The sequence below is a fragment of the Hevea brasiliensis genome, chromosome 7 (genome assembly GCF_030052815.1).
Source record: "Hevea brasiliensis isolate MT/VB/25A 57/8 chromosome 7, ASM3005281v1, whole genome shotgun sequence".
NCBI classification, from domain to species: Eukaryota; Viridiplantae; Streptophyta; class Magnoliopsida; order Malpighiales; family Euphorbiaceae; genus Hevea; species Hevea brasiliensis.
This window is the reverse complement of record NC_079499.1, coordinates 4,929,795-4,955,989: the sequence shown is the minus strand read 5'-3', so window position 1 is coordinate 4,955,989 and position 26,195 is coordinate 4,929,795. Positions and strand designations below refer to the sequence as shown.

The following is a 26,195-nucleotide window of genomic DNA, read 5'->3' as shown; positions in this document are numbered from 1 at the left end:
CACCCCGACGGTCTTATTAAATAGATTTGCCAAGTGTACAAAAAATAAAAATAGAAGTTTTCGTTTTTTTCCTTGTCACTTCTTGCGTTTTGTCCTCTGCTCGCTTTTTTTGCCAAGTAGAATGCATTAATGAACCCATCAAATGAGTACTTTCTTAATCTGATGGCGTTTTTTAAGAATTAAAAAAAATAATTCTGAAGAGTTTAATACGGATTAATAATAATAGTGGGTTATTATTAAAATTATAATTTTAATAGATTTACACATATTTCATAATTAATGTAAAATTTTAAAAAATTAATTTTTGATGTGAAATTTTAAAAAATTAAAAAAATAATATTTGACAAAAAAATTGTTTATGCACATATTTTATCTTTGATAAAAAAAAAAATTGTTGATGTTTAAATTTATAAATATATTTTTTTTATTAAAATAAAATTTATTAACATTTAGTTTAATATAACAAAAAATTACAATAAATATAATAGGTACCTATTAGTATAAATAAATATAACTAATTAATTAAATTTTAATTATTTAATATAAAATTTTAAAATTTATTAAATTATATTTACATATATAAAAATATTTAAATAATATAACACATAAAAATTTTTATAATGTATAATTTTATTTTTAATATTTGTGAAATAATAAGTATATGTTAAAAAATAAATATATTAAAATAAAAAAAAAACACATAACCATTTTGATGAATTGGTTTTGATTTTAAAAACTTTTTATAAAATTTTGAGTTTAATTCTTTTATCAACACTAAAAAAAAAATTATTAAATAATTGAATTGATCAAGTCAATTGATTCACATCAATTTAATCATTAAATTGATTGAGTAACACTATATCATTTTTTTATCTGATTCAATTATAAATCCGAAATGATTTAAAGTCGGTTACTGATTTGAATGGCAAGTTCAATCCAATTTAATAACTATGATTTTAATCAAATAATTTATAAAAAAAAATACTTCATTAATATTTATAAATATATTTTTTATGTAACACCCCAAAATTTTAAATTTTTTTTATTTTATGAGCATTTTTGGTATTATAATTTTATTTAAATTTTAGGAATTTTTTTGAGATTTTTCGGATTTTAAAAATCGGGTTCGATTTTCCGAAAATATAAACTTTGATGATTTTTAAAAATTAATTTAAAGACCACGTGGCAAAACTAAAAATATATTTGAAGTCTACGTATTTTTCTGAGTTTTCTGGAATTTTTTCGGAATTTTTGGACCTCGTTTTCGGTCCCGAGGCAGAGTAAAAATTCAAAATTTTGTATCCTGAATCTGATCTACCGAATCGAACCGGACCGGATAGGACCGGTCGAATCGGACCGGCCTTTTCTTTTTTCTTCCTTCTTCCTCCCGCGCGCGTCGACCTCTCTCCCTTCTCTCTCTCTTTTCTCTCTCCTCCCTCCTCCCCTTGCCGCGCCGCCGCCTCCCCTACCTCCCCACCTCGCCGGCGCCCCACCTCGGTCCTCCCCCACGGCCGACCACCACCTGGAACGCCGGAAAACGTCGCCCGAAGTTAAGCAACGCGCGCGCGGCTGTTGGTCTTCCCGGCCGAAATCCGGCCACCAATCGGACCGGGTCTTGTGTCTAAAATCATCTACTCATCGAGAGCTTTCCATAGACACTAAGAACACCGAAATCCATCGAGCGGTTTGTCCGATTTTTGCCGGGGAAGTTTTAAGCCCATTTTGACTTTCGGGCTAGATTTCTCACAAACCGTGAATCCCACGAGAAAACCGAGAGTACCAGAGCGCTCCGCTCGTCGAGAGCTTTGCGGCGACATAAATTTCAAATTTTTCCGACACCGTTTTTCGGTGGGTCCCATGGAACTTCGCAGTGTCTTTTCGAGCATTAAATGATCTTAGAAAATTCTGAAAAATTTATGTACTAACCCTCGTGTTGTGGGCTTCGTATAGGTATCCTCAATTTGCGGAAATTCGATAGTTGACCGGGTCTGCAAATTTCGGGCCAGACAGACCCGTTACCGGAAAAGTCTCCGAATTGGACCAAGGTTTTGGCTAGCCCCCCATTGTCAGACGTCTCGAGCGCGTCCCCGAAGTCGGAATCGGCAAAGGTAAACCCGAACCTTGCTTTTTCGTAATTTTCTAGTGCTTAAATAGGATTAAAAATCCATAAAATATTCGTGGTAGCTCATAAAATTATGACTCTTTTTGCAATAGCCTAGTAATATTGCTAAGGACCGCGGGGCAAAGTTTTAGAATTTTTAGAGCTTGTTTGGGTAGTTTTTGCAAAAATGATCAATTATAAGGACTAAATTGAAATTTTACATATTGTGATGGATGACTGATTTGATGGGCCCAGGAGGGGCTGTGTGATGTGATTGGATTGTGGATATATGGATTGTGAATATAGAAGTGTGTTTTGAGCCCTTTTGCAGGTTGGGTAGGTCCTAGGTATAGGGGAGACTCACGATTTTCTGCACGACTTAGGGACGATTTGGTATTTTCTTTGTTTGTATTGAGTCAAATTTATTAAATGATTGTAATAAAATTGTCGTGTGAGCAGACAGCCTTCTTCCTCCGCCATGTACCAGTGACCAAGTCAGTGCGTGAGTAAAATATTAATTTTAATTGTAATTTCGATATTATTATATGTTCAAGCATGCCCATGCATCACTTATATGCATATATCTATGTAGATAAATTCTAGGCACGATTTATGTTGCATTCATAACTGTGAAAGTGCCATGGATATTGTTGTGGTAATTTGGAGCAGTGTGCGTGCGTTGGCATGTATGTGATGTGGTGTGGACTATGGATAGGATGGGTAGACACGGCTTGAGATCTTCGCTGGGACCCGGTCCTTCGGGGTAGACACAGCTTGAGTTCTTCGCTGGGACCCTGATTTGGTTATTAAGTGGAAGTCCGAGCTGAGTTCTTGGCACCAAAGTTGGATTTAAGAGAGTCAGATAGGGATCGGCTCCATATATTATGATTGATGTTACAGAGTGCGTGAGTGCTCCAAATTACCTTTTTGCTGTTATGATGTGAAAATATTGTTGCTTTTGCATTTCACTCCACAAGTTGCATTAGTTATAGATAGTTATAGAGATTATGGTTAAAATTGATATTTTACTCTCTGAGTCGAACGCTCACTCCTGTTTAATATTTTTCCAGGCCACAGGAGGATATTTTTGAGGTTAACCTGCTTTTCTCCCTCGCAGGTCATTTATTTATGTTTGTGTAATTCTATAAACTCCTAGAATTTCCGCATGTGTTAGAAATGTTTATTTGATTTGGGTCTGTAAACTAAATTATTATTGTGGACCTGTAAAATTATTATATGCATGTTTGATGGACTGGATGAGGGAGCTGAGCTCCCATTTATCATTATGATGATATGAGTTTGTGGAGGGTGAGCTGAGCTCCCCAATGGATTGTTTATTGTGTTTACAGGTCGGGTGAGTCAAAAACTCCCCGTTGGTAGGTCCATTTTATGGGCAGACTCTGTCCGGTTGGTTTCTTGAAATTGGGCCTAAATGGGCCTTAGAGTTGGGTAAATGAATAGTTAAGGCTTACTACGGGCCTCGAAGGCTTTAGGCTAGCCCAGGTCCTAGTGCCAGTCCGGCCCATAGGTTGGGTCGTGACATTTTATTAAAATAAAATTTATTAACATTTAGTTTAATATAACAAAAAATTACAATAAATATAATAGGTACCTATTAGTATAAATAAATATAACTAATTAATTAAAATTTAATTATTTAATATAAAATTTTAAAATTTATTAAATTATATTTACATATATAAAAATATTTAAAAAATATAACACATAAAATTTGTTATAATGTATAATTTCTTTTTAATATTTATGAAATAATAAGTATATGTTAAAAAATAAATATATTAAAACAAAAAAAAAAACACAACCGTTTTGATGAATTGGTTTTGATTTTAAAAACTTTTTATAAAGTTTTGAGTTTAATTTTTTTATCAACACTAAAAAAAAAAATTTATTAAATAATTGAATCGATCAAGTGAATTGATTCACATCAGTTTAATCATTAAATTGATTGAGTCACACTATATTATTTTTTTATCTGATTCAATTATAAATTCGAAATAATTTAAAGTCGGTTACTGATTTGAACGGCAAGTTCAATCAAATTTAATAACTATGATTTTAATCAAATAATTTATAAAAAAAATACTTCATTAATATTTATATTTTAAATTTTAACTCCATTAATATTTATATTTTAAAATATAAATATTAATGAAGTATTTTTTTATAATAAAAAATAAATATTATTTTTTTATATAATTTAAAATCAAATAAAAAAATATTTGAATGTGTCTCAAAGAAATTCAATCCATTGAATACCTGGAATTTCTGACTCACTGGCGCTCCTATTAATCACTTCTAATTAGTTAATCCAAATTCCATAAGGGAACCCATCCTCCGAACGGCATCATCAAAATTGACTTTGATGGGGTGGTGCGAAAATCTGCAGCCATGGGTTCCGTGGCAGCAATTGCTTGAAATTGTTTGGGCTTACCATGTGGCTGGGCAGTACTGAGATTGTATGGTAAGGTTGATCCCCTTGTTCAAGAGGCTTTACGTTGCGGAGATGCTATGCAGTTACCAATTGTTACAGGTTTTAAAAGAATTATATATGAGATATATTTATCAATTGTCTCTTAATTTAGGAAATTGTTTCATTTTTATCTCTAAAATTTTTAATTTATTATAATAAAATTTTTTAATTTTAATTTATTTTCATCAAATCCCCATAACTCCAACAGCAAATTTATAAATTAAAAAAATGAAATTAGCATTATTGGGCTATGAATTTTTAAATTTATTTTTAGTTATTCCAGTGGTAAATCTATAATTTTTTTTAAAAAATATAAAATCTAATAATAAAATATTTTTTAAAAAAATTTGATTATAAGTCATTTATCAACCATAACCTAGAGAAAAGATAAGTGAGAAGGAAAAGATAAAATAATAATTTTATTATTTTTTTTACCTTTTAAACCTGTATTTAGAGGTTTTAAGAATTTTTATAAAAATAAATTTAAATTAAGAGATTTTATTATAATAAATTAAAGTTTAAGGGTGAAAATGAAATAATTATTTAAATTTAAGGATGATTGGTACAATTTATCTATTAAAAAATTTCTATTGGAGTTCAAGGACTCTTTTTTAAACAAAATTAAAGTTAAGAATTTTATTTTAATAAATTGAAATAAAATAATTAAAATGAAATAATCACATAAATAGATGAAATATTGGTGCAATTTATTGCAGAGGCGGAGGGAGGTGGGACTAGGGGGAGCCTTGGCCCTCAACCCTTTTAAAATTTCCCTATATATAATATATACATAGGGAAAAAATTAATTTATTTTTGATAAAATTATTTTATTTTAACTATTAACCTTAAAAAAAATAATTATATTATTTTATTAAGATATTCAAAAAAATTTTAAAGTATTAGCACCCTTAAAAAAAATTATAGTTTAATTATATTCTATTATGATATTTTTGAATATATAATATTAACCCTTTAAAATATATCGTGAATAATAAATATATATAAAAAATAAGTATAATTAAATAATATATTGAATCAATAATATTGGCCACCCTCAAAAATAATTTTTTGACTCCACCTCTAATTTATCCCAGCACATTGTCTACCTTCAAAAGCTCTAAGGGAATATTTTTTTTTTTAAATCCCTTGTTGAAATGTCACTCAGTCCATAAGTTATATAATACATTTGTGATTTCATGATATGAAATAACAAGTTAATTATGAAAAGACAATTACATATAAAGAGATAGTTATATTTTGATAAAAAAAATTAATATATAAGTAAAAATAAATTTAGTGTAATTCAAAATAACTTAATTATTATTCCATAATTAATTTATTATTTTATATATATTTATCTACATAAAATAACCAATTCATAATATAATTCTGATAACCTCAAAGATGCCCGTTTAGGGCTTAATACATTTCTTACCTTTTTAACGACCAATTTGTCCTCCAAATTCGAAAGATAATTTTATTCTAGTTAAATGTAATATCCTAAAGAATTTTTAAGGCTTATGATTTATCTAGGAAACAGCTATAGAAGCATTGGCTCAATTTTATCAAAGAATTTAATTTATTACATTGGAATTATTTTTATAATTGTAAAATTTTGAATTTAAATTCTAATGAGAATTAATTCAATAAAAACATTATTATTAAATTTTTATTATTATTATTAATTATCAAAAATTTTTTTTTATGTAGAATATCAAATTTTTATGTATAATATATGTGTGTGTGAATTGATAAATTTATGGATTAATTAAAATATATTTACAAATTTATATCACTTAGAAAAAAATATTAATTAAAATCTTATTTTAAAAATAATTACACAGAATATTAACTACTAAAAATATTCTTGTTGGAATGAGCTTCTCTTGCTCAGCCTTTGCATGGGAAGATTGATCTTGGCGGGAGGCTTTACATGGCTTTGGGACCTACATGTCACATTTAGGCAATGATTCCCTACTGTTTTTCTTCTTGGATAAGAATGTCTTCCGCAGCTATTTGTGACTTGTAGCGATGGCGCCTCTGCTTCTGCCTGGCCGAACATGCTAGGTTTCGAGTTGAACGCCTATTAGACTTAGGGTTTGGTTGTGCAGGCCATTGTTTTCTTTAAGTAACCTATTCAGATGTGCTCCGTTGCCATTCTTAGCCAAAGCTTTGTTTCACATGCATTGTTTTGGATTGAATTCCTGGTTTAGCTTTTAAGAAGCTTGTGGTGTCTACAAATATTTGTATTTGGTTGTTAGTTCTTATCAGATTGGCATTCAGATATCATAAATTTATTGCATATCGTGACACGAGCCACCTTGGTTACATCAAACTGACAATGTAATTCCATACTAAGAACTGATCAGTGTCTTAGAAAACTGAGATGAAGATAGCTATGTGATAATATATATGATTAATGAAATTTAAGTTATGGATCCTATGGACTATGGGGGATTTCAAAGTGATTGGATTATTAGTCACGAGTCCATTGATTTAAACATTTATCAATGGGATTCTTTGAATGTTGCTTTTTTTTTTTAATACTTGATTTTGACAGGATTTAAATTTGAGATCTCAAAACACTCCAGTATGCTCACTGGAATGTTTGCTTTCTTTTACAGAACTGCAACTCACTTTTAAAATTTAACAAAAGCGAATCTATTTCAATTGAGTACGAAAAGATGATGGGTGAACTGTTCATTGTTTTTTTTTTTTGGTTTAATGATTATTCATTCAATTCGAGCAAAAAAGATTATTTTAATGAATTAGACTATACACATTCAATTATTAATTATCAATCTGACTAAGTGGTGCTGAAAAATAAAATATTCTTTCCTACATTTTTTAGGATATATATATCCATTCAATTTATGAATAATATTTCATCTTCAATTATAATAAATTTTATTTAAAATTAAAAGTTATCATATATTAATTTTTTATTAATTAGATATATATAAATTGAGGCATATATTCGGGTCTCAGAAGGAAATTTTTAGAATGAATATGAGTTCCTGGCTTCCTGCAAAATCATCATTCATGGGTGTCTGCAATTTCCTTCCCTCTATCACATGCACAAACTACACATCCCATGGATAGGATGAAGCTATTTATTAGACTACCAACAGGGTCACGAGACCTCCCATGGCCATGGCTTGTGACTGCCTTAAAATATGTATTACTATTATATTGTATATCATATTCAACTTGGCTGGTAGTGGCATACAGATTCCAACCAAGTACAGTAATGGTGCTTGTGTTTCGGTGTCTGCCATTATTAGAATATTCTGTTTTTCTTATTTGAGAAGTGCCCGTTGTATTCTTATCATGAGTCTTGTTTCAGCTCTGCAAGTGGCTATTCTTTTAGCAGAAATCTTTTTCCCTTAGCTGAAAAAGTAGAAATGGATTTTCGTTGTGCCCCTTAGACTGAAATCTACTTCAGATTTCCTGACCAAGATCTGATCAGAAACTGTCCTATGGTACTTTAATTACTAATAACAAAAAATTGATTCATCATTTAAGAAAGGTAAGGTAACAATATAATACCACACAGAAACCCTAGAACCCAAATCATTTTCAAAAATTTTATTTCAAGCAATATTCAAACCAAAACCGATTCAAATGGTAAATTCATTAGGACTTGGTAAAACAAAAAGAAGTGACCTCAACCTTTTGGGACTCCAGTTAGGGACCCAGCTGTAGATAGCCTTGGAGAATGTGAATATAGAAAGTTTACCGCTTTAGTTGAAGACGACGCGGGTCAAAGAGCTTTAACTTCAACCGGAGCGGTCCCTTTCTAAAGAGGGCACTGGCATATCACCCACTGCTGAAATGCCAAATATATCAGGACAAAAGAACCAAAACTAGTGGCCTTCATCTCCACATTTCGTCTTGGCATGGCGATTTTGCATATTATACGAACAGAATGTATGAGAGAATTAGGAAGATTTTGACAGTCCAAGTTAATATATCAGGTTAGCAGATGTATTATATTATCAATAAGAACGCAAACTAAACAAATTGACATTAATGTAGTCGCTTGCAGCATTAAACAAATGAGAAAGGTAGGGTAGGGTAGGTAGGGACCATCGTTGTTGAGAATCAAATGCACAAATAGACAAATAAGAGTTGCAATAAATAGGGAGGGAAGAAAGATAGCCTTATCAAACCCAACTTGTCAAATCTGCCACAGAATCCTCCACAAGCTCTGCCAGCAATATATCTTCTATTTCCTTCCCCAAATTATCTAATTCCGCTCTCATATTATCAGACCACCCTTTCCCCACCACCTCCTTTCTCACCACCCGCTCCAACACCAGCCTGGAGCTGTCCCCACTGTCCTCAAAAGTACACCTCACTTCACCACAAAACCATTCCTTCATTTGGGCCCACAAGTGCTCCACTAGCATGGGTGAAGCCCCCTGTACAAACCTGGCATGAGCCCCAGTACAAGGCATGCCCCTTGTGCTCATGTCCGACCCACATTCAGTGATTTCCAAGAGTGCTGCATTGACACAGTCAAATACAAGTTTCCTATTTGATCTCCTTTGCCTTCGCTTCGCCTCATGCAGCAGTTCTTTGTCATTTAGGTTAGCATATTTGTTTCTCAATGCTTGATCTAATGGGCTATCATGTGAATGCCATCTGGCAAAAAATGAATCTAATTGCATGTTGCCATCAAGGCCAGCTGCTGATAACAGTGTCTGGATTAAGGCAGGCCAGTCCTCCTGTTCTTCTTCCTCAGCATAGGAAGAGATTGAAGAGGGTTTTAATGAATATGGTGTAGCTGTCTCTAAACAAGAATCATCCCATGACATAGTCCTCGCAATTGATTCTATACGTGGTGATTTGTCAATCAAATTGGACTTAAGAGGCACCTCTGCTCCTGTTTTTATAAAAAATAATAATAAAATGAAAAAGTCATTGAGTTTAGGATTGCCAAAGATGCAATAAATGTTCAAAAAATTTCTCAAGAGTTCTACAAGGAAATGTACCCCGGCAGTTTGGCCTGATATTTCCAGAAAGCTCTGGAATCGTGTTGTCATCCTCTTCAAATGGGGGTTCTAAAACTGAGATTGGACTTGGCTGATCCTGGTTCTCACTCATATTCCTAGACACTACGGGCTTTGCCACTGACAGGGGTGCCTGCAAATAGTTGATTTTTATTCGATGTTCAACAGTCTGTTACAATGATAAAAAAAGTAGCAGTATTCAACCACTGAAGCTATTAATGTCATATTAGAAGCATCTAGCTCGTTGTTGTCATAACCTAGCAATATAGGACACTGAAGAAGTCCCAACACTAATCAGGTAACACGAGAATAAAAAATGATACAATACATGGCTTAGCAGAGCCCATTTCAGTTTCATATTTCAATTTTCAGTCTATATATTTCCCAGGGGCATGATCAGGGGCCATGTTGAATAAGGACACGATAAAAATGAATTAGCTCAAGGATTTTGCGCCCACAAGGCCATTTTCAGCTTACAAGTTCTACCCATTCCAGATGAATCACAGTTTCATCAACTGCAACTATTTAACAAACCAAAGGAACTCAGAAATGGAAGAGGGATTTGGCAAGGATCATGGGCAGTTTGCAATGGTCATGTCCCTCAAGTGTTCATTACCATATTTGTATGCCTTGAAATGAAGCAGAGAAAACTGCCTAGTCTAAAACTTCGAACACAAGCAAGAAACCATCAGCATTGCCATATCCAGACTAACAAATCAACAATAATAACAGCTAGTAAAAGCAAGGGAAGAGTAAGAATAATAAGAAGAATGAGTAATAAGTACCTCCTGGGAAACAAAACCTTGTTTTGTTGCTGCAGCAATCAAATCTGGATAAGTAGTTTTATTTGAAGGTCCATGTAAACCAGGAGATAAACAATCTTCAAGGCCACTGTTATTGGTACATTGAGATGAATCATCACCGGTCTTTCCATGAAGAGGCATTGGCGACCCTGGTGTTTCAGGAGTAGGAGATAGATGTTCATCACTAGTTTGAGATCCACTGGATTTTTCTTTATTTGATTTCTTATTTCTTGAGAAAAATAAGCTAGAAACTTTCCCCTTTAAAGATAACTTCGTGCTTTTTGCCTTTGTCAGCTCCTTGGAAACTTCTGTTCTGCCAGCCTGCGAATCTGAAACCTCAACATTGAGCCCAGCACCATACACTGTGGAAGATGCAGGCACAGATCTGGACCTCAGGAGGCTTTTAGGAGAATCAACCATGCCTTCTTCCTTGTTCAAATTACTAGTTAAGCAAGAAGTTGATCCCCTTGGTTCTTGTTCCTTTATAGAAGCCACTGCCTCAGATCTCACTGATTTCCTTGCATCAGAAAGAGCAAGCATCTCACCCAATGTGCTAGAGCTTCTCCGAGTGTTTTTTTGTTCCAGAGAACTCCCATTTGATGTCATCATGGCCCATCTTTCAGAAAGTCGCTTTTTCGCTTCTCTGCAAACAGAAGACTCTGGAGAACATGATGCACGGCTGAAGGAGGAACAAGAATAGGGACTGCCAAACCTGTTGATATAATCCCACGAGTGCCTAGAGGTCGGTGACATGATTTCTGAATCACTGAGATTCCCCACAGCATACTCATTTTCTGATTTGTTAAAGGAACTATCATCACCAACATAGCCATTGGAAAAAACAGAAGAAAGGAGAGTTTCATCCCTTCGATGAAACATCAGATTTCCACGCATCTGCGATGTGATCTCCTTGGCAACCTCTCTTGATTCTTGTGCTTCATCATCTTCAGCTTCATCATAAAACTCTTCACCCTGTAATATTCTCGGTGATGAGGTAGGTGGTGAAACCACAGCCTTAACGTCATGAGTCTTCCCAGGGCTAGGCTTCAATACTACAATTCGTGTTGGTTGAGCAGGATATTCTTCAAACCTCTGATTGGCAAAAGTAGGAGAACATCCAGAGTTATTTTTGTCCCACGCGATAGCTTGGCCAGTATGGGCTGGTTTATTTGCCTGCTTATCACACTTCGTTCCTGATCCTGCAAACTTTTCATTATCAATCGCCTTAGAAGGTCTAAGTACAGTAATGCGTTTTGTCTCAGGAGGCGGAGGAATAGAGCACATATCATACAGATGCGGAGAGAACATGGAATTAGGTTCTTGCAGAAACTTGAGGAATAGATCTCTATTGGAACTTAAAATTTCTAATGCATCTTGGAATTCCTTGGACTGGCGGCCTTTCTCATCTGTGGCCAAACGCTTTGCTTCCATGAACTTCTCCCGAACAAGGGTCATCTTCTTCTCATTTGTATTTTCAGTATGCCTTCCTTTGTGTGGTGAACTATCTCTTACATTTGTCTTTTGAGATTGCTGCCATATCTCATATACATCTTTGTACTCATTTTGTTCTTCACAATGCATTCGCTTGTCCAAAAAACCATTATCTTGCTCCCAACAATCCTCTAGTATCCCTGAGTGACTTAAAGAACGTCTTGAATAACCTTTTGAGTGGCTTCTTTCTGCAGCTGAATTAGACAGTTGCAGTGGGAGGGTATCAAGTCCCATCAACTTGGCAACAACATTTGGTGGATTATGTCTAGAATCCACTTCTTTGGACATTTCTTGGGCTATGAGTGTCTTTATGGGTGTTCCACTCGCTTTCTTGTTTGAGGAGCTTCTCCTTAGCTCGGACACAATCTGCAACCAGCATACCCCAATGCTGATTAGGACACTATATTTTAGCATACTCCAATGCATCACCATCAAATGCACAAAAATTCTGCATAAGATTTGTTTCTCCACTGATCTATAATTAGTATTATCAATAAACAATCTCAATTATTTTACCATTTTATCTTCAATCTGATCTGCAAAGGGTGCACTCAGACTCAGCATCCTTGCCACATCTGACCGACTCCTTGAGAATAAAGAACCTGCCAATGACCAGATCACATAAACAACAGCTGCCAACATAATATTTTAAAAATGCAAAAAGAACTAGGAATACCATGAGGCAAATCATCATCATTATTCCTAAACAGGAAGAAAGATGAATCTTCCTTTTATTTTCTCGGGTAAATTCATAAGGGAGCCCATATAAGAGAAATATGATCATTTTGAACATCATTTAAGCTAGAAAGTGTAATTAATTGTAGAGAAGAAATTTGACAGGCCAAGGGAACCTGCACAAAGGGTAGTGAAATCAAGCCAGAAGATGCTCAGGCCCTAAACACAAACAAGAAGAAAGATTTATCTTACTCAATATGCTTACTGAAATGCATATGTCCAATATGCCACTAGGGAGTTAGCTTCCCTAGTGGACATAGTATAGTCCTGGTGCTTGGAAAAGAATGACCAGCCACACAAATGAATTTAAACAGATGGCAAATAAATGATAAATTTCATTAGCCACAGATTGTCTAAAATCATTAAGCAACAGATCACTAAAGCTCTCTCACAGAACACAATAACTGATATTCTGATTTGGACCTAAAAAAGCTTAGCAACAATTATCATGCCGATAGAAAGCTCAATTGTTTTTCCTGAAAAATAAATAATTAAGACATAGAAATAGACAAAGAAATCACCGTCACCATGTGGTTTATCTGTAAGCAGCCTGTTTCCAGTTGCACCATTGCTTAAATCAAAAAGGTTCACCATTCTGCCCAAGCATCCTGGAAAGGGTTTCTCTATATTTTGAGCCTTACTGCCTTGAATCACATTCATCTCAACACCTGTTGTCCAACAATTCACAATTATGAAGTCAATTTATCACCTCAGAGACAGAAGGAGAGGGGGGGGGGGGGGGTGTGGGGACGGAAACTGTACAGAAAGAAAGAAAAGATCCCAAACGGAAATGCAAAAAAACTACACAACAGCAAAACTAATTACAACAAGAAACAAAAGCAGAAAACAGACCGGAGCTCTACAAGAAAGACAAAAAGAGGCCAGAAAATAGTTAAATATAAGAGCAATTCACAAAAGGATGAACCCTGTCAACACTAATATAGTAATACATTAAAAGTAATCCCAAGGGAAAAGAGGGGAGGAAGAAGAAAGAAGAGTAAAAAATACCTAGCTCTAGACCACCCAAAACCCTGTACACATACAAACCAGACCTACAGTACTCTGCAAAAGGGCTTCAAGCTCAAACATATTCAAATTCAAACTAATTAATCAAAACAAATGAGACCTGGTACCCTTTTCTCCTTGCCCCTAAAGCAAGATGCAGAAATTTAAAGAGTGTGAAGGGCATTGATTTGTAAGTGAAAAGGGGGTAAATTTTGGCACGGGAATCTAGAGAGAGAAAACGTAAGGGAAAAAAATTCTTTTTTGTCAAGAAAGTAGAAGAAGCCAATCAATCGCAACAAATGCCTTGATTAAAGAGAAAGAAAAGAATAAATGGCGACTATTCTTACAGAGTGAGACTCTAACACATATTCTATTATGGTAAATCACATCACATATGTATTATTAGCGTTAGCCCTGAACAACAACTCCGAATATTAGCTCAATCAAACTCAACAAACTTACATTTTTGCTTTTGCTTTTGATTTGAAAGATTAAAAAAATGAAATTTAAACACAGTGATCAGACTCTATGCAATAGCAACCCAATTGCCAAAGTTGTTTTCCAATGCGAAATAAAAGCCCGATAATTACGGAAAGAAAATCCTAACAGAAATCTTAAAAATAGCCTAAAATCCCTAAAATCAGAAAAGCAATTAGAAGACAAAATGGGCAAAAAGATCAAAGCTTTTAGATTCAAAATCAGTATGAGCAGAGTTGAGAATCAAAGTGCATTTAAAACAAAAAGAAAAATGTGTTTACAGCAAACATAAACAACTCACAAAAAGCTGCACTTTTCACGGAGAGAAAAATCTAGCATGAGAAAGAGAATACAGAGAGAATTATATTCTACTACCAATTGAAGGAAGCTGAAAAGGGGAATTTTAAATTCCAAAAAAAAAAGAGCATTGGAATGAGCCAGGTCGGAGAAAGGAGGCAAAAAGTTGAGACCCAAAAAAGTAATCGTGTACTCTGAAGGACTGAACAGAAGAAGTACCATCCAAAAACAACTCATGCGAAGATGGAAACAGAGAAAAGGAAGTTACATGAGCTGAGGCATTATGGAGAGAGAAAGCGCAGAAAGAGAGATAGAGGAGGGGGACTGGGAACCTGGTGACCGGAATCTGACATTCCGGTGGGAATGTGGCCGGAGATTAGCCGTGGACAGACGTTGTTTGAGATCTGCGGGTCTGTAGTCTGTGTGCGACTGTGCGCTTAGGAGAGAGAGAGAGCGCTTGTTTTGGGCTTGGTATTTTCTTCACCGACAGTGTCGGACTTGAAAAGGGGCTTTGTTTAATTATAATTTATTTATGCGTTACGATTACGCGCTGAGAGAGAGAGAGAGAGGGAGAGAGAGAGAGGAGACAACAGATAGAGATAGAAAATGTATACATAAAATAAACATTTACTTTATTCTTTTAAATAGTACTTTTTAATTATTTTATTTTATATTCTTAATTACAAAATATAATTTTATTTAATATTAAAATTGAAGATTAAAAATTATAATTTTATAAAAATTTAATTTAATTTTTTTAAAAATTTGCAAATAATTTACCTTAAAAATAGAATTTATATAATTGCATGAAATTTTTTTTTTCAAGTAATTTATTTTAAAAAAAATTAATAATTAAAATATCAAATTTTAATTACATTAAAAATATGTAATTTACAATTAAAATTTTAATATGCATATTTTATAAAAAATAATATGTGTATCTATTTATTGTAGATTAGAAAATACAATAAAATAAATTTTCATTATTAAATTGTCTATCACTTTAAATAAAAAAAAAACATAAATACCTAATTAAATTAAAGAAATATTAGTATTTAATACTAATTTCTTAACCATTTTATTTAAAACAATGGACAAAACTATGTAAACATTATATAGTAAAAAATTATGTTTTAACTTTTTGTTAAACAAATCATAGATTTGTGTCACATTATTAAATAATACTAATCTGTCTGTATCAATTGTAAAATTATAAACAAAAAAAAAAAAAGTTAAAATTTTTTATATTAGATTTACAAAATTTTTATTTTAATTAATGCATGTCTTATGATATAAAAATATTATACATTTTGTGATGATTTTAATGAAAAAGAATCCCAAAATATCTGATTTTTGTGGGAAAAAAAAAAAAAAAACTTTACCTCTCCTTTTTCAGGAATTTGTAATTTTTGCATGCAACCCTAGTACTATAATGTGATGATGAGTTACTTTACTAGTAGAAACATACCAACTTTACACTATAATAATTGCTTGGGAATTAGATTTACTCAAATAAATGTTCTTGAAAAGCTAGACTTGGTTTCACAATTGTGGGGTGAATCATTACCATGGGGTAAGGACATTGGCTTTAATAATGAACTCTAAAATCATATATAATAATGTTTTCAAATTTGGGTTACTATTTCTCATATAAAATGATTTAATGAAATGATTTGATTTAGATAAATGTTTGGTAATAATCAGCTGTTGTAACAGTTATTGATTATTTTGTTGTGATAGTTATTGATTGTTTTGAGTAGCCGTCAATCATTTTACTCGTTATTATTTATTAAATATTAGCTATTAATGATTATATATATATATATAAAATAAAAGTATTTGATAAAAATAATTATTAAATATAAAAATAATAATATAATCTTATTAAATTTAATCAAAATATTATTTTAATTTTTAAAAATTTTAATGAATAACTTTTTATGAGTTACTTTTTTAATCTCTAAATATGTTACTGAATAATTACTAAACACTACCTTAAAAATTTTCAATAGATTCTTATATGTAAGTAAGTTAATAACACAAAGCTATGGAAAATAAACTCTTTAATCAATAGTCTAATTGGTAAATAAACCTACTCTTTTATTGGATGTTTCATCTCTGATAAATTTAATATAAAATATAAAAATTAAGATGTGAATTATTTTATTATATTTATTTTAAAAAATAGAAAATATAAAACACAAAAAAATATATATAAGCACATTGAATAAAGGCTAAATTAAGGTGTGAGTTCATGATTGAATTCTAGTAATATTAGTTTTGTTACTTTTGAATTTTGATTCCTCTTTGGAACTATAGTTGAAATGATTACATATCATTATTCTATTTGAAATTATTTTTTTATAACCCAATAGAGATAGGAAGAAGAGCCAAGATATTCAAGTTCAACATTGGCATTTTAGAAGAGATATATCACTTTTTTTTTTACACTTTGTTTGGAAATATATAAAAGGAGAAAAGAAAGTAAAATATAAAAAAAGAGAAAAGAAAGTAACAAGGGAAAATGATAAAAAATATTATTTTATTGAATTTTAAATTAAATAGTAATTTTTTATTTTTTATTATTTTGAATATAAATTATAAAAAATTAAATTATAAGTAGTGTCAAATTGATTCCAAGTTAACTTTATATGTAAAATTATGAGTTCTAATCATAAAGTCATCATGTGAGAAGGATTTTATCTGGATACGATTTTGTATCGAATGTGACATGTCATGTATTTAAATTAAAAAATTAAATTTATTTTTTATTTTATAATTCTTTTATTTATTCAAACAAAAAAAAAAGAAATCCCTTCCCACCATTATTTTGCTTCACCATTATCCTTCCTCTAAGTGGAAAATTAATAATACCACTTTTGTGCATGACTTGAAAGTAGGAGCAATAAACAACCATTGAGGCTAAAAATCATTTACAAATAAGCCAAATCACACAATTAAAACTACTTATACATGGAATTATTTAAGAATAACACCACCTTTCCTTATGGATAATTTCAAACTTCAATGGAAGCTAGCCTAGCTAGCATGCATTAATAAAATCAAATGACCATTTTTTTTTCTTTAATTTTAAAATCAAATCTCACCAATTATAAGATTTCTTTGAATCCCATTATTAAAAAAAAAAAAAAGCAAGAAAGCATATATTAATTTATAAATAATATGATAATCCAAGCCACCAAACAAATAATACACAAATCTCTAAACAAAACCAATGTCCATGCAAAAGCTAATTTAATCAATTTTATACTATACAATTTGTTCTTGGGCTCTCCACTTCTTATGGTGCATTAAGAATTTTAATATAATAATTAGAAGTTGTAGCATGATTGGCATCTTATAATATATATATATATATAATGGTTTAGTTTCAAATGTTTAGGTGTACTGCCTTCATTTTAGGTTTCGACCTTGTCACTCAAGTCACAATAAAATAAAAGAAAATATTCCCACCTCCTTTATAATTAAATATAAATGTTTATATTAATAATAAAAAAATGTGCATTATATTTAATCCACCACTTTTATTTTAATTAAGATTATATTTTTCACCAAATTTTAGTATTGTAATGTTTTTAAATATTTTTTTAATATAATTAATTTCAATTAAAATTTAAATTCAATATTGTTAAATTAAAATTTATTAGCAATATACAAATGTTGCATTCCTTGAATGGTGACATTAACCATACAATACAAGCAAAGGATATCTAATTTCTTGACCTTTAGGGAGGTGGAGTGCAAGAGACGTACCACCAACCTCTATGAGCTCTCAACATAATCTTCCATCTCCAAAATTAAAGAAGGTGATGACTAATTTAATTCACCCAACTACTATAAATTTTCCTTTGGACATCTCTTATTCAAGGGATTTGACCTTAGATATGCCATTATGAACTCGAAATCTATTTTATATTTTTTTATAAAAAAAATGTACCTATAAATTGATTATAAATTTGAGAAAAAATATTACGTTTTTCATACTTACACACATTTATAAATATTTTTTATCGATATTAATGAGGTAAATAATAAAAGTGAGATGTTTGAGATCATATTTATTATTCGTATTCAAATTAAAATTTTAAGGAATAAAATAATAAAATAATAAATTTATTATATTATAAATTATTATATCTTTTTATTTTTATTTGTGGTATTATACAGTAATTAAGAAAATAATTGAATAATCTTATTTTTATAAAACATACTAGTAATTTATTAAATTATTATTTTTCTGGTCTAATTACTTATTGTATAAATATTTATTGTAAAAAGGTAAATTGAAAAAGGATAATTAATGCTAATTGATTTTTTAAATATGATAAATAATTTTAAATAAAAAATTTAAATATAATAAATAAAAATAAATGAAAATATAATTTTAAATAAAAAAAAACTAAAATACTACAATAAAAAAAAACTAAAATACTACAGAAAAAAATAACAGAATTAGTAATTTTTAGGTTATAATTTCTCTTTATATATTTTTGTAAGTATGTAAATTATTAGAAGCATTGACAAAATGTGGAGATGTTTAATTCTCTTGAGTGAATGTCATAAATATATTAATTAAATGCATGTTGGGGTCAAATTATTTCTTGCTTTAAATGATGAGATTTTGTTTACAGGAGAGGAATCCAATTCACTAAAATAGTACACAATAATCCACTCTTTAATAAATTTGTTCCCTTTTTCTTCCAACTAATGACTGCTGCAATTAGAATAAACATTAATTATTTTTTAAATTAAATATTTATATCAAACTTCATATAAAATTAATTAAATATATATATAATTAAAATAATAAATACATAAATTTTAATATAAATATATAAACTAATGCACTCATTATATATATATATATATATCTCCAAACTATCAGGTAACTGCTCCACCTATAGATATAATTTTCTGCATCTTTATGTCAAATATACTAATAATAATTACATAAATATAATATCTTAGATATTTTAATTAAATTAATAGAATAAATTAATTAAGTCAATTTTATAAAAAAATAATTTTAATTAATAATAAATCTAAAATAATTGATGGCTCATAAATTATATTTTAAAAAAATTCAATACTATCAATATTTATTTATCGATGATAATAATAATTTATTGATTATTTAGCTTTATAGCATTAATTTAGCTTTAATTGACCCTCTTAATTTTTTTTTTTTTTAGGATAAATAGTTTATACTCTTCCAATGTTAGAAGAAATTTTAATTTTGAAAAAGCTAAAAGTTAAATGGATTCCTAAATTTTTATCAAATAATTAATTTTGCCTTTATATTTAAATTAGAGAACATTCAAGCATTTAGACTCTATTTAAAAATACCTTGTACGTGGAAATTATTTTTCATAAAAATTATTTTTTATGAAAATAATATTTATTATTTGATTATAATATTAAATTAATAATATGTATTTATAATATGTATTTTTAATTTTAACAAAATTATCAAAATTAAAAAAAAAAACTTCATTTTTGAAAAAAAAAATCATTTTTTTTCTTATATTAGAAAATATTTTACATTGAGCTATTTTCTTAGAGAGTGTTTATCTTAATTTATAAGCTGATTTGACTAATTTATAAGTCTTAAAAAATAAGTTGACCAATTTACTTATAATAATTTTTGAGCTTATAAATTAAATTTAAGAGTTGAAAAAAATAAGGTGAGAGATCCAATTTTTCATTTTGATATTTATAAATTTTACACTTATAAGTTAATTTATTAAATTATTTTACTATATTATCATCATTTAGTTTTTAAAATTTTATTATTAATTTAATTTAATATTATTTTTTATCATTTTAATAAAAAATATATTTATAAACCATTTTTTTATCAAACACATAAACTATTTATTATTCACTTATAAATATTTTAACAAAATATGTAATTACTTAAAATTTTAATTATTTATACATACAAATTAGATTATAAGCAGTTAATTTTTATAAGTTAAGTCAAATATTTTTTTAATATTTTAAATGCCAAAAAACATAAAATTTATTTTTTAACTAAATATTTTCTATAAAACAATCAGCCTAAAATTTTTAATTGTTTATTTAGGTATAAATTCATGGACCAATATGACCTTTAAAAAAAAGGTATATAATTTAAGTGGGCAAAAAATCTTGGATGGGCCATTCAACAACTCTATCATCTTCGGCCGAATGAGTGCACATGCAAATGAAAACGACAAATAACGGTTTATTCTATTGTAATTTTTTTTTTCTAATATTTTGACTTACAAATAACACTTTTTGTAAGAGAAAAAAAAAATTTACAAATTTTCAATAAAGGAAATGGACAAATTAAACTCATTAGGAATTAAATTAGAAGAAAAGTCAATATTTTATGATTACATATATGTGTTTAATCATATGAAAAATCCACTAATTTCTATTATAGAATTATTATTATTCTTGTCTTTTATATGAATAAGCTCACAAGACTAATATAGGCATTTAAATTTTTATATAATTATTTAATTAATTTTAGCTTCATGGAAGACTACAGTAATATTGAGTTGAGATAACGTTAATTAATTAATTTTTTACATAATTATAAATATATCAAAAAATATTTACATAATAATTTACGAATTTCAACTCAAATTTATTTAAGTCAAATTAAATTTAAATATATCAAAAAATATTTACATAATAAATACATCATCACTTATTTTGAAGATTTTTTTTAAAGATAAAATTTTAGAAGATTTTTAAAATCTTTAAAATCTTTACTTTAGAATAAATTTCAACGACTGTTATTGAACTTATATAGTCATAACACTATGGTCCTTTAACTTAAAATGTAACATAAAATCTCCTAAACTTTTAAATTTTGCACATTAAATCCCTCTGACTTTCAATTATTGATTTTTCAGTTAGAAACTAATGTAAATAACTCCCGCATAACACTTAGTTAACATTTCTCTCTCATCTCTTATGCAAAGTGTAAAATTATTCTCTTTATACATGAAGAATTATCTTATTTATAGAGAGAAAAATGATTCAATTTACACATAATTTGAGAGAGAAAAGAGAAATACTGACTAAACTCTATATTGAAACTGTCCAGGTCAACGTATAATTGAAAAACTAATAATTGGAGGTTAAAGGGATTTTACTGTATAAAATTTAAAAATTAATGAGATTTTATGTTATATTTTTAAGTTGAGAGACTGTAATGTTACAACTGATAAATTCAAGAACAATTATCAAAATTTATCACTTCACTTTATTATCACTGTTAAATTTTAAAAATTTTAATTAATAATAATTTATTTATTATCACTTTATTATCATTGTTACAATTAAAAAATTTTTGGATGATAATTATTTTCAAACCCGATTTGGTATATAGTCCATTAATTTTTCTTGGCTCCGCTCTATCCCAGTGTTAAGTGGGATGGGGAAGAGGAGAAGATCTCCTTACCCGAATCCTAAAAACCGGTCTCAATAAAAGTATATTATTATTTTTTATTAAAAGTTAATTTATTTTTATATAATTAAGTCCTTAAATAACTTCGATTTTGATTTTGATTTAGAGTTAAGCAATTTCGATATTATTTCAATTATAATTTCGGTTCAATTTAAACTTTAATTTTAGTTTAAATCTCGATTTTACATATAAAATTACATTATCATTATCATTTTAAAATAGTAAAAATAATTATAAATTTTTAAAATTAAAACAACAATAAAAATAAAAATACTAATATTAAAATAATAATATTTATATCAAAAAATATTTTATATAGTCATTCGTAAAAATATTATATTATGTTATGTTTTACATATTTCTTAATTATATATATATATATATATATATATATATATATATATATATATAATTTTATTAAAATTATAAAATATATTTAACAAACATTAAAAAAAATGTGTATAAACTTAGTTTTTTTACAATTTTAATTCAATTCTTATGAAGAACTAATTCTAAATTAAAATAATAAATATAAGTTAAATTTAATATTATTTTTATAATAATAATTCTTTTTCAATTTAGATACAGTTTGATACAATTTCAATTCAGTTCAAAATTCTCAATCTTAATGTATATGAATAAGCACGACATTTGCGTGTATATACGCTTATATGTTTAATTTATAATATATTTTTTATAAATAAATTTATATTTTATAATAATATATGAAAAAAAAATCTACACGAAATCCACTCCATCCCACTCTTAGCAGAGGAATTCTCGCCCCTGATTTCTGCAAGACAGGAACGAAAGTGCAATCAGCACCCGCCAACACACTCTCATTGCCATTCCTAACAAATTTTACCTCACCTTTCGTTATTTTAACTTATGTTACTTTGAAAAATCTTACACTCCCTCAAACATAATGTTAAGGGTACAGATAGAGGGGTCTTTCGTCGGGTAATGGCGAGAAGCGAAGGTTGGTGGTTAAAGGTAACAAACAGACAAAGTGGGAACTATGATGTGGCAAAGCGGGACCACGGAGGTTGGGACTAGTTAAACGGAACAACTACCAGGTTTTGAGGGAGGAACCGGAGTGGGGCGTTGCAGAGGGAGGAACTGGTCAAGACTCGAGAGAGGAGGGAGGGAAAGCTGGAAAGAAAAGAAAAGAAAAGAAAAGAATCGCCGAGGCCTAGTGCGTGGGGCACTGGGGCTGGAGCCAGGTGTTTCTTGTTCATTTTATGATGATTTTAGTTATAGTTTAATGGAATTTGTTTGGGACATTGATTGTGGTATCATTAGTTTTTGGTAAACTGCCCTTTTAATTCAGATGTTGTGACACAATACACAGAATCTATTTGTATTGGGGCATTAGGTGTGGACAACAATAAAGGCAAATTGCACCAACTTCAATTTGCAATTCAATGGTTAGGTGACCATGAAGTGATTCTATCCACCCAATGGAAAAATTGGACTTCTAAGTGAACTGGTGTAAATGTCAACAAAGAAATTTGGATGTGTTGTTACCATGGGAGGCAAAAAGAAAGAAATCCCAAATAAATGGATTTGGATAAAAGATTGGATGGTAAAACTGTTGCTATTGATATCCAAGTTTAAATTTTTCCCCATGCAGGAACAAGAAATGGTACTCAGTGTGCTGCGGAAATTACCTTAATTTTGCTGGAGGATTCTCCTTCAGTTTGTCACCAGCTCACGAATGATGTTGAACTTATGACTTGGTGCTCAATAGTACTGAATTGGGTTTATTATGAATGCACCATTTTCAAGCTAGATTCTGTGCTCGTGACCTTGCCTCCGAACTCCTCTTTCATCCTTCTATTTACCACCCAAGAATCAATGTGATTTAGATTGGTAGCTGAACATTATATGCCAAGTCCCACTACGCATTGCCTGGAAGTGGAAGGTATCGCAATGAACTCATATATTTAAGCCTTCCTTCAAGAACTTTATTGAAATTTCGTTGAAATAACTAGCTAACTGTGCCACACGAAATCTCTATCAAAGCAAGGACCAACAAAAACATAAGGGAAGCATCAAAATTTCACTTTATTGTCATCAGAATATGATTCTCCTTCAGATCTATCAAGCAGCGAGGGAAATGTCTTGTCTTTGTCGACAGATATCTGGAAATAAAATGAGGACCAGTCATGGATATCAATCATATCTTCATGATTCATGGGTCCTCTGTGACTTGCACCAACTAAGTAATTCGCATTCTCATCTCCAATAAGGAAATGTGAAGATATGCCCTCGTTTTGGGAACAGCATGACAAGTGTCTGCGAATGATGATCTCTTGAGGAACCACTTACTGGTATGTGCATTGGCCTAAATAAATATCAAGTCCAGCGGAAAAGAGGGCTTCTGTACCAGGACAATGCCGCCCCTCATTCAGAACCTCTCTCAAACCAAAGGTGTTTTTGAGGATAAAAGGAACATGATAACCTTTGCATGTGGTGTCCCAATCAGAACATTCATCCAGATTCAGACGGTTTGCCATGTGTGACAAGGAAAAAGATAATTTGGTATATCTTCCTTAAATTCAAGAAAACATTCTCAAAAATTATGGCTCCTGATGCTAGGTGAATGGGAGAACTGAAGTGAAGGAGGTTTGGAGGACAACATGAAAACAAGGAATTTAATCCACTTGCAGTAAAACTATTATCCAGATTCTGTTGTTGATCATCAGCATATGAACTCGATAGAAAGCGAGGCAAGGTCGCTCTGGATTTTGACAAGGTATAGATAATTTGCTTTTATCAACCTTGTTGTCATAATCATAACCAAGTAGAAAAGTGCAGGGCTGTCTTCCAAGCAAAGGTTCAATTCGATAATGGAATTCATCCAATTCTTTAAGGTGTTTTGATGTAAGAGAGATGTTTTTTGATATGGAAGTCAAAAGCTGAATCACCTTCAGTGCACAAAATTGGGGCAGTTCTTTCTCCTAATTTATAGTCAAGCTCCATTATTCTGTTGTCAAGACAGGTTCTGGCGGAATGACTCCCATAACCGGCGGCTACAGGCTACAGCTAATTGAGCTAGCAACTAAACCGACGTCGTAGAACTCTGCAAGTAGGCCTTTTTGGAATTCAAGCCTATCAGACTAAAGAGCCCATTGGTAGATTTTTTTTCCCCTTTCATCCTAATATTAAATATTTTAAGTTGAAATTTTTTTAATTTTAAATTGATACAAAAATTTTATTATTGCTTTAAAATATTGGCTAAAATTAATAATTTTTATGAAAAAAAAAATTAATCTTCATATTTAAAATTTAAAATTTTCAAGTTTGAGCATTATAATTATAATTTTGAATGATTAACTGTTAAAAATTAATTATATAAATTCTAATAAGAGATGTTTGGTTCATGTATAATTATTAAACTTGACCCTAAATTTGACCTGATGGAAGAATTAAGTCAACGAATTATTAGTTCAACCAATAAATTGTTAAAAAAAATAATTAAATATTACACTTGTTAATATAATTAAATACATTTATTCAACTGAATTTTTTTAAATTATTCTCAAAATTTATAATTAATATATAAAATAAAATTATTTTTTATAAATGAATTCTTATCTCCTCCATACTTATGAAATATTAGTTATATACTAAAAATAAAAAATAAACGTATCATTTTATAAACCTTTTTGTATCACTACAAATAAAAAAGATAATAAAATTTTTTAAATATTAAAATATCAATAATAAATATTTAAAAAAATCAATCTAAAAAGGTTGTGTTAACGGATTTTTCAGTCAACCAGTTATTTAGTTTTTTCTGAATCAACTCCTTATATTGTTCAATTAGAGAATCGGCCCAATTTTATGTTCGAATCACTAATTTATCAGATCGAATCATCGAGTTGGTTTGAATTTTATAACACTAAGTTCATGGATATGACTAAATAACTTATAGACATTTAAATAATTGAATCAACCTATTTAATAAACATATCAAAATTACCGTTGATAATTGATTCTCTAATTTGTATCACCACCATTTTTAATGAGTGTTGATTTAATTGTTAAATGCATTGACACCAGATAGGAATCCAAATTGTTGTAATTTCCTAGCACATGCCAGAATTAAGAGACCAGGTCAGGAATGGAACTTGAGGAAGTCACATAGGTACTCAGTGAGCCCATCATCCGAAATATAGAAGAGGATAACTTGCAATCACGTTATCCAAAGAAATGGGATATGGTGCATAAGTGGCAACACCCTAGTGGAGGAAACGATTGACATTATTTTCCAATAACAGATAATTTTCCC

At 29.9% G+C, this 26,195-nt stretch overlaps 1 protein-coding gene across 9 annotated transcripts; it reads right to left on the bottom strand.

Annotated features, from left to right (window-relative positions):
- Nucleotides 1-8,557: 8,557 nt before the first annotated feature.
- LOC110649722 (uncharacterized) lies at nt 8,558-14,923 on the bottom strand. 9 transcript variants are annotated; one of them, XM_058149844.1, is made up of 6 exons: nt 14,684-14,923; nt 13,158-13,304; nt 12,418-12,503; nt 10,393-12,267; nt 9,590-9,740; nt 8,558-9,480 (listed from the first exon to the last, which is right to left on the bottom strand). In XM_058149844.1, exons 2-6 carry the CDS (start codon nt 13,294-13,296, stop codon nt 8,759-8,761), a joined length of 2,973 nt encoding a protein of 990 aa, XP_058005827.1. In that variant the 5' UTR covers nt 13,297-13,304; nt 14,684-14,923; the 3' UTR covers nt 8,558-8,758. The 9 variants fall into 9 exon arrangements, with proteins under 9 accessions (XP_058005827.1, XP_058005830.1, XP_021660101.2 ...); XM_058149847.1 differs by having other exon boundaries at nt 13,164-13,304; XM_021804409.2 differs by having other exon boundaries at nt 14,748-14,923.
- Between the last annotated feature and the right edge of the window lie 11,272 nt (nt 14,924-26,195).